The 10,236-nt window shown below is 34.1% G+C and overlaps 1 protein-coding gene across 2 annotated transcripts in view; it reads left to right on the forward strand.

The window, feature by feature from the left end:
- The window catches only part of Ppa2 (inorganic pyrophosphatase 2), a 72,102-nt gene extending 62,120 nt beyond the window's left edge, over window positions 1-9,982 (forward strand). Inside the window, exons 11-12 of one of the 2 annotated variants that reach the window (XM_076864361.2) lie at window positions 8,657-8,696; window positions 9,731-9,982. In XM_076864361.2, the coding sequence (XP_076720476.2) occupies window positions 8,657-8,696; window positions 9,731-9,813 (123 nt within the window). In that variant the 3' untranslated portion in view covers window positions 9,814-9,982. The remainder of the gene's footprint in view (window positions 1-8,656; window positions 8,697-9,730) is intronic. The other variant, XM_076864363.2, reaches the window with a different exon arrangement.
- The last annotated feature ends 254 nt before the right edge of the window (window positions 9,983-10,236 follow it).

Consider the following 10,236-nt stretch of genomic DNA (forward strand, 5'->3'; position numbering starts at 1 on the left):
GAGAAACTTATCTCATGTCACTAAATGGAACTTAACATATACCAGTTGAGTCATTAATTGAACTGTTGTAAGAAGCATATATTGGATGGAGATATTGAAAATCAAAGAGAGATCAGTAGAGGGAAAGGATCAGAGAATGGAAGGAAAAGAGGGACAGGGGAAGTGCAAAGGAGTGATATTGGCCAAATTATATTGTTATCTTGTGTGCATGTATGAATATGTAACAATAAATTCCATCATTATGTACAATTACAATGTACCAATTAAAAATGTGGAAATAGAAAAAATAAGATGTACTGCAGAAAGATAATTATTGTTGATGCCAGTGGTAAATTCATGAAAATTTAGTCGTCTTTTAATACTTTCCACATAATTTTTAAAAGAAAAAAAATACACAATTAAATATACTGTTGAAATCAAAACAATCATTAAGTAGTCACCCAACAATATGTACTGACCAGTTAGGGAAAATGTCACTATATCTAAGAAAAATAAAAGCCAACAATTGATGATGATTATTCTGTACAATTTTAGAAACACAGTAGAAAATATCTGTTGAATTTATCATACTTAGGTTAGAGATCTTAAGGGTAGTAGATTTAGAAGAATTAAAATGGCCTAATAGATCATTGGGTTTTGTTTATGATTATGTAAATGTTTGAATTATATATAACCATAAAAGGTGTGACTGTCAAAACCAAGCTGTTAATTAGATACCTGCACTATGGGAATACATAAGAAGCAGAGTCTCCGGGCCATAGCCTGTGACCCTAGCAATAGGACTGTTCTGCTAAATGGTTCAGCCATGGGACTACCCAATTACTTTTTTTTTTTTTTTTCTAATATTATGTGAACTTCTTTCCTTCCTTTCTTCCTTCCTTCTTCCTTTTCCTTCCTTCCTTCCCCTCCCCCTCTCCCCCCCCCCCTCTCTCTTTCTTGTTAAAACCTCTACCTAATTTTATAATCAAAAGGTATGAGCCTCCTTTTCAATACTTGAGAATGTTATGACTAACAGTTGGAACTTTATTTCAAAGAGCAATGTAAAGAGCATTTATAGTGAACAAAGAAATGTGTTTGTGTGTGCATGTAGACATACCCATGTTATTTGCCTTTCAGATAACATTAGTTGGTATTCTTTAAAGATATTTCAGTTAATTAGTAAGATTGATTATGCTACTTTTAGTATCCTTTGTTCTACTTACATGTTATTTTAAAATGTTAGAAGATTAAAATAGAATTATAATCTTAATCTAATAGACATAAAATTTGAGAATACATAGTCTTTTTCAAATATAAGAGCTAGGGATGTAATTCAGTGGCAGAGCACCTCTGGGTTCAGAACACACAAATCTATGTGTTTGAAATTTTTAAAAAAACTTTTAAATATGCCCCCAAAATTATAACAAACTATAAAATATTTAAAACTGAATGACAACTACTCAGTATGTGTTAAAACTTTGGCAAGTACAGCAAGACTGTTACTTGAGAGAAATTAAATGTATACAGCAAAATGAAGAAAGAAAATTAGCCATTCAACTCAACAATTACTCTGCTTTTTTTCTCACTTTATATTAGAAGAAAGAAAATTAGAAAGAATAGAGCCAATATTTAATTCAAAAGAAAGCAAAGAATGGCAGAGGATTGACTTTTTAATTTGGTTTCCAAAGGCTGAATTTTGTTGTTGTTGTTCAATAATAATAAAAATTTATGAAATAGAGCAGGCACAAATTAAGGACATCAGGAATTAAAGACATAACTACAAACAGGAGACAATCAGAAGGAAATACTAGGAGATGCTTTTGGAAGTACCTTCTAGACACAGATGAACTACCAATTAACCAATATTAAATCATGAATAAACAGAATCCCCAAGTAGACTTATAAAAAATTTTTTTCAAAAATTCACAAAGATGGCAGTTTTCTCCAATGGCAATTAATGATATCGGTCTATATATATATATTTTTTTTCATCAGAATCCCAACAGGGTTTTCACTAAATTTGACAAGATAGTTCCAGAATGTATACAGAATAGTAAATGAACAAAAATAACCTAGAAAGGATTTATAAATTTAAGTAATGAGGAAAATAATATAAGCAATTGACAATACCATAAAATGAGTTAAAAATAAGCCATTGTATGGAGAAATATTTTCATGTAATGAAACTTTAATGACAAATGCTTTAGCTTCTAAAATAATAAATGATGTATTCAATTCAACAAGAAAAAGATAATCTAGTAGGAAACAGGTGGGTCGACAACATGAGTGATCAGCTCACAAGAGAGCAAATGTAAATTAAATGGCCACTAAACAAGCAAACATTGGCTTTGTCTCACTAGTAATCAGTATGTCAAAATAAGAAATAAGGGCTGGGGTTGTGGCACAATGGCAGAGCACTTGCCTAGCATGTGTGAGGCACTGGGTTCTGATTCTCAACACTACATATAAATAAATTAATTTTAAAAAGGTCCATCAACAACTAAAAAAAAATTTTTTTTAATAAGACATAATACAGTGTTGTAATTATCTGATTGCTGAAAGTTTAGATGTCTGATGATACCAGATGTTTTCAAGCATGTGGGAAAGGACACCTCTCTTACTGGGTGGATATGCTTTATAGGGGTGTATGTGGTATAACTACTTGGAAGAACATTAATAATTTCTAGTGAAATTGAAGGTGCTTATAACTCACTGTTTAGAAGTTGTCTTTCTAGGTAGGTATATCTCTCATAGAGACATTAATACATGTGCTTATGTAATCAGATGTGGAAAAAACAATAAGAGACCAGGTAAATAAACTGTAGAAAATTCATAGTGTTATGTTTTTCATTATGTTTAAGAACCAGGAAATCCTTGACTGTAGGTGAAGAGTGAAGTAGCTGATGTTTTACATGAACCTATTCTTAGTATTGTTATTTTCAAATTTAAATATCATTCACTTTCAATATGAAAAAGATGTTTTTAAAAAATTACCTCCAATCCAAATCTCACACACACATACCACCCTCCAAATGTTCTCAACAGCTGACTATTGAACCTACCCATGATGCCATGATGTTTTTTTTTTTTCTATTGTTTTCTTTCTTTCTTTTTCCCCAGTACAGGGAATTGAACACAGTGCCTAGCACATGTGAGACAAAAGCTTCACTACTCCCTAGTCCTTTTATTTTATTTCAAAGCAGGGTCTGGATAAGTTGCCAAAGCTGGCCTCAACCTTGGGATCCTCCTGTCTCAGCCTCCCCAGTAGCTGGGTAAGCCACCATGCACCATTGTTTGTTTTCTTTTAAATAAAGCTTTGTATATTCTAAACATATTCTGCCAATCAATAAATATATTTTAAGCCGGGCACAGTGGTGCATGCTTGTAATCCCAGCGGCTCTGGAGGCTGAGGCAGGAGGATTGTGAGTTCAAAGCCAGCCTCAGTAATTTAGCACAACCCTAAGCAACCCACTGAGACCTTGTCTCTAAATAAAATATAAAAAAGGCCTGGGGATGTGGCTCAGTGGTTAAGCACCTCTGGGTTTCATTTGTACCAAAAATACAAATACACATATTTTAAGAATGAATAAATGAAAACATTTTTAAAATTATTTTTAAAATAATATGTAGTGATAAATGTCTTAGAGTAGCTTGCAGTTTCTTTTCTGTAATGCCTTTTAGGTTAATGAGAAGTTGCTCAATTATTCTATTTTTTTACACCATCCATTTTCTTCTTATGATATATTTGGCAGCTCCAGAAAGAAGCAGCTGTTAATTTTCAAAAGGAAATTTAACCGGATAATTTTCCAACAAACTTTGCATAATAAGTATCCCACACAACTTAAATAGAGCACAACAGTTTCAAAGAATAAGTTGGTTACTATACAGTCTGTTTAGAAAGCGGGAGCAATCAAATCCTCATGCCTAGTCTCAGTGAGTGGAGTTTTTAATGTTCCATTGTTACTATCACACTCAGATTCATGGTCTGCCATCCTCAAAACCAATAATGGTTAATTATTTTTTCTCTTCAAGAGAGGCAGATAGAATTTTTCTTCTTCTTTTAAGTACTTGGAAACATTTAAAGATATCATTTTTAAATTTTTTAAATGCTTAAATTATATAAGTGTCTTACTTATATGGTTATGTTATTCTTCAGTATAAGAAAAAATTTTCAAAGCCTTATCCTAAAATAAAGAGTTGAAAGAAAATTAACTGTAAACCATTTATGATTTATAGGAATGTATTGGAATTCTTCAAGGGAATAGAACAGATAGATATTTATACAGTTACACCACTGTTTGTCTAAATGGACCGCATATGACTGTGATCCCATAAGCTTATGATAGAGCTGAAACATTCCTATTGCCTTGTACCATATAGCTGGTGATGCTGGTATAAACTGCTATTCTTAGTCATTTAAAAGTACAGTTATGTACCGTGCATAAGTCTTGATAATGATAATAAATGACTATTTTCTTGATTTGTGTATTTGCTGTACTATACTTTTTATCATTACTTTTAGTGTTTACTCCTGTTTATTAAAAAAATAGCTACTGTAAAAGATTGTGCCATTGTACATGAGAAGCAGCCTCACACATCTTAAGTTAACTGAGTCTCTTGATTATATCAGTTATCATATGCTTGATTTGATCTCTTGTTTTGTTCATCATAGTTCCTAATTGTATAAAGTCTATGAGAATTGCCAGTACAGGACCACATCAAGTGATTGACCTGAAAATGAAATTAAAAGTGATTAAGGATTACTAAGGTGGAAAATCAGTAGTTACCATTTGCCAGCCAGGCATGTCCCATTCCACCATAGCTACAATCCTGAAGGACAAGAACAAAATGACGAAAGCTGTTAAAGGATCTGCTTCATTGAAGATACCAACACTAATGAAAATTTGAGAAGGGCCTGCATCAGACATGGAGAAAGTTGATGGATTAAAGATCAGACAGGCATATTCCTCTCAGCTCCATGATGATCACAGGCAAAGCAAAAGTTTGTTTGCAATTGTGAGAGAAAGGACTGGACCTGACTACAATGTTGAATTTACTGCCAGCTCGGGAGAGCTAAATGATTTAAGAATTTTTATTCATTACATAATGTGGAAGTGAGTAATGAATCTGTGGGAGCAGATGTTCAACCGCTGAACTTTTGGAAACTCTAGAGGAGGAAAATTCTATGCCAGAGCAGACATTCAGTATGGTTGTAACCCTCAGGAATAGTATATTTGAAAGGACTTCATCCATGAAGAGGCCAAGTTAGTGCCAGTTTTCAAGTATTTGAAGAACAGGATAACAGTCTTGCTTGGGACAGTTTTGCCAGCTACAAATTGAGACCCTTTGTGATATGGCAGAGTAAGAACCTCAGGGCCTCCAAGCATACCACAAGCACACAGCCAGTGAGAAGTCATAGATGGCCCTCTTCCAAGATGCCCCCTGAATTGCTGGGTCAATAAAATGGAGAAGCACTGTTATTTTCAAGAAAATAAAAAGCTTTTTAAGATATTGCTTATGGTACATAATCTTCTCTTGCCATCATCCAGTGTCACAGCAGTGTTTCTGTCTTAAAACTCCACCTCCTGGATCCAACCAAAGGATCAAGAAATAATAGATCAGCTTTTAACCTCTTCTGCCTGTGAAAAACCTTAGTTCAGGCTGCTGCCGTAGTTGAAGAAGACCTGATGCAATTCTGGAAGGTTATAAGATAACTGCACCAAAATGTTGCTTAGTATTGGCGAAGTCACCTAGGAGATGTCAAACAGCTTTAACCTGTGTGGGGGTGAAGATGACAGGACCTCTTAGAGGTGGTTCCTGAGTGTGGTGATTTGCGTGTGGTTTGTCTTTGCCATACTCATGTTAAGGCGTAATTCCCCAGTATAATAGTATCGAAAGGGATAGGTCTAGTGGGAGATGATTGGGTCATGACTACCCTCAGGAAAGGAATAATGCAAGTTTCACAAGGTAGATTTAGAAAAGTCCAAACCTGGTCCCTTCTCAGTCACTTGCTTCCTCTCTTGCCATGTAATCTTTCTCCACATGTACCTGCTTTTCTGCCATGTTGTGACAGAGCCAAGTGCCCTTACCAGATACCAGAACTATACTGATTAGATTTTCCAGTCACCAGAATTATAAGCCAAATAAACTCCTTTTTTTTATACATTACCCAGTATCAGCATCACAAAGGTTGTTGGAAGTGGAACAGGCAAGAGAAAAGGAAATTACAGAAGAAGTAAAAGAAGACCACCAAGTAAATTCTCAGTGAAGGGTTTAGCAGAAAATTTTACTGAACTCAACAAGCTCTCCTTACAAAGTTTGAAAACATGGCCCCTACACTGAAAAGTTTTCATTAATAGAATTGTTCATGGGGCATTACTGTTCACAGGTGAATCTATAGTGTAAAAAGATAAGCAAACCATAATGAACATATATCTGAAGAGTGGCACTGCCCCAAGAGGAACCTCAGGCTGGTCCTTCTGGAGGGATTCCAGAAGAAGGTGTAGTTCTCTTAAGAAGTGACAGTGTTATAGGAGATATTGCTCTGAGGACCTTGCAGTGGGTCAAGGTGTGGAGGTGAACACAGTGGTATTGATCCTGACTCTGGGGCCTAGGTTAATGTGCATGCTTGTATTCTTAGTGTTTAATGAAGAAGTTTTAAAAGGAAAAGTTAAAAATATAAGAAAGCTTATAGAACCAACGATATAAAGAAAAAAAATTTTGTACAGAAGAGTCAATATTTTAAATAGGATTGGGGATGTAGCTAAGTGATAGAATATGTGCATAGCATGCACAAGGCCCTTGGTTCAATCCCTAGTTCGTGCACACATCAATTTTTTTTTAAAGTCAAAAAATCAAGTTTATAAAGTGAAAATGTTACAGCAAGCTAAGGTTAATACAGAAACTATTTATTTTTGGTACGTTCACACAATTGAAATCACCCACTAAAGTGTTTTTCAGCATGTATGCCCATTGTTAAACAATTCAAGACTGTATTTATAACAAGATTTATTGCAAGGAATTAGTTTGTATGTTTATGGAAGCTTGGCAAGTTCAAATTCTGTATGTGGGCTGGTAGGCTGGACTCAGGAGAATAAATGGTGCAGTTCTAGCGTGAATGCCAGCAGCCTGGGAACCCAGAGGAACCATTTGTGTAGATTACGTTCTAAAACAGCCTTCTAAAGAATTCCCTCTTGATGGGAAGGTTAGTGTTTTTGTTCTACTCAGGCTTCAGGTGATTGGATGAGTCCCACCAACTTTATGGAAGGTAATCTACTTTACCCAAAGTTCACTGATTTAAATGTTGCTATTATCCATAACTCAGTCCAGGTTGACCCATAAAATTAACTATTCCAGAGAATATTTTTAATATTGCTGAAATTCATATTTTTCTTTTTGCTGAATTATTTCTATTCAATACTGCCCATCAAACTAAACAACAAGAGCCCTGCCTTGGTTCCTTCTTTTTTAGAGAGTCCTGCTTTGGCACTAATTCAGTCACATCCCTTTCCACGGAGCAAGAAGACCAAAGGGTCAAAGTTAGATTCACCAGGAGCCTTTTTCCAGGGCCTCATGGAAATCAGGTTGCACAACTCCCTAGATCCATACTCCTGACTGTGCCCACTCTTGCTTCTACTGGGGCCAGAATTGGGTGGTCATTGGAGGAGGAAGTGCATATAGATGTGTGGCTGTTGTTTTTGCTCATGTTTGGGTGAGGACTTAACAATGCAGAAAAGAGTGTGGTATAGGAAGAGAAGTAGGGCAGGACCAGGGCCATGTGCCTGTTTTCTTTATCCACCACATTCCAGCACGTCTCTGAGGTCCCCAGAATGCCAAAAGAGAGGTTAGAACAAAGATATTTATCAGAATAGTTGTATAGGGCATATTTTATATTTTATTCATCATTTCATTTCATTATTGTAACTTTAAAATATTTATATGTAGTCTTCCATTTTTACCTCTGCCAAGACCCTTCATGTTGCGAGTAGACAAATTTGGAGGATTAGAAGTGGATTATTAAATTTGCAATTATTAAATTTTTTGACTGGGGCAGAGATTACATAGATATTCACTCTATTGATTCATTAAACTAAATACAGAAGCTTTGTGCTGCCTTTCCAATAATAGAATGTTAAAATGAAAACAAAACAATGTTGTTCATAATTAGGGGGTGAAAATCTTGTTTCTTAGAAAAACCTTTTTTCAAACTTGTCTACCACGGATTACATAATCTCTGTTATAAGAGTCTGGGCCCAGCCATCAAAATAAACAGAAAAGGTGATTTTAAAACTCTAGAAGATAGCAAAATTGTATATTTACACACATTATATTATAGCTGTATTAAGTACATGCACATATATTTGAATGTGTGTTTGATATTTTGAAAGAAAATCTCTTCACATTTTCAGCTACAAGACCCTTAATAGTTCTCATAAGTTATTGATAGAAAATATTTTCCAGCATGCTTTTTAAATTTGACTCTATATCTGTGGTTGGTTTGTCGGAGATAAAGAGCAATGATAATAAAATGCAAAAAAAAAAAAGGGGGGGGATTTTTTTAGGTTAGGAAACAGTTGTATGTCAATTTTGTTCTACAATTTCATGAAAATATTTTAGTTCTGGATTCATCTTCCACCCATAAATATTCATTATAACAGACTGTGTTCTTATCTTTCAGGTCTTAACATCTTCATCAAATAAAGAAAGTAATATAGACGGTATAGTATATTTTGTTTCTTGAGTAACATATGAATTTATTTGTTTACAGTAGTAGAAACCAAAAAAATTAATTAAAAAATTATATAAACTAAGAAAACTATTTTCTAAAGAACATTTGAGTTTTCAGATAAAATATCATTTTCTAATTTCTGAAAATGAGAAAAACATTACTTTTAGGACAGAAAATGGTTTGATTGTGCAGTGGCTGTTTTTGCTTTGTTTTGTTTTTGTTAAAGTAATGAGATTCCAGCTAATTCTTATAATAAGACACTCCAGATATCTGATTCTGGAAGATTCCTTATTAGCTCTCATCATTTTAATATATAACTCATTTTTAACTAAAGCTCTTAAAATTTATAATAGGATTGAAAATAAATACCATGTTTTTTATTACCTTTACTTGAAACTGTTTTGAGAAACAAGTAAGGATATTCTATGGTAAAAATTCAACATGGGAGCATATGCACATAATGATTTAATCTTTCAAAATATTGCAAGGCTTTTGGCCTTTTAATATAAAATACAAGAGTCCCTTTCACTTTACAAATTTGGAGGGGAAAATGAGAACTATTTACTATGTGTTGAGTTGCAAGATGTTTAGAAAGGAATAAAATCCTAGATACGATTGCATGGGAAGGCAAGATGTGTTCCTTATATGCTAAACTAACAGATTGTTTCTTGCAATACTATCTCATTTGGGGAATTGGGTGGAACTGTAAAATTGGAATTTTACAGTAAAAGGTTTTCCTAGACCCTTCTTGTTGTAACTAGGATACTAACTTCTGTTTTGTTCATTAGAAATGAAAATGACCCTCAAATGGGGTAGGAAATAAGTTGGTAAGGCTCTCGAATTTTTAATGTAGTTTTATATGAGGCGTGAGTTAAATGAAAGAGAACATAGGACACGAGTTTAGAGGGAAGTGGCTTTAATTAGAGAAACATAACATACTACAAATGTGACTCTTTTCATCTGCTTAAATGTCTCCTAAAGGTCTGAATTAAATGTCTTATGCTTTCCTTCCTCCCTTCCCACCCCCACTCCTCTTCACCTCTTCCTTACACCCTTCTCCCCCCATGTTAAACACAGACCAAGTATGGCACTTCCTTGGCAAGTGATTTCAACGTTTGAAGTTCTGCCATCAAGATTTCAACTTCTATGGGACTCCAAGACTCATTTTCCCTTAGGCCTGCCTGTCTCCAGCACTATAAACATTTGCTGACTTTCTGTTGAATTTTCAATTGTTTTCAATAACGTAATATGTAAATAAACACTGAAATTTTTGAATTTGTCTCTTTTTGCATATTTATTGATACAAAGGAAAAAGATTTGGTTTAATTTAATAGCAAACATTTAGAAACATTGCATTTTGGCCAGTTTTAATTTTTATACATGAAGGAACACAGTTATTTTATTAGCATTTTTGTCTATATGGTAAAGGTGAAAATCACAAATTTAATAAGTCAGTAAACTTTTTACTGATCCTATTCATACTGTATTACTCTTTACAAATTCATTGCTGGTAAAGTTTTTGTTTAGGC

The sequence above is a fragment of the Callospermophilus lateralis genome, chromosome 8, assembly GCF_048772815.1.
Source record: "Callospermophilus lateralis isolate mCalLat2 chromosome 8, mCalLat2.hap1, whole genome shotgun sequence".
Lineage (NCBI taxonomy): Eukaryota > Metazoa > Chordata > Mammalia > Rodentia > Sciuridae > Callospermophilus > Callospermophilus lateralis.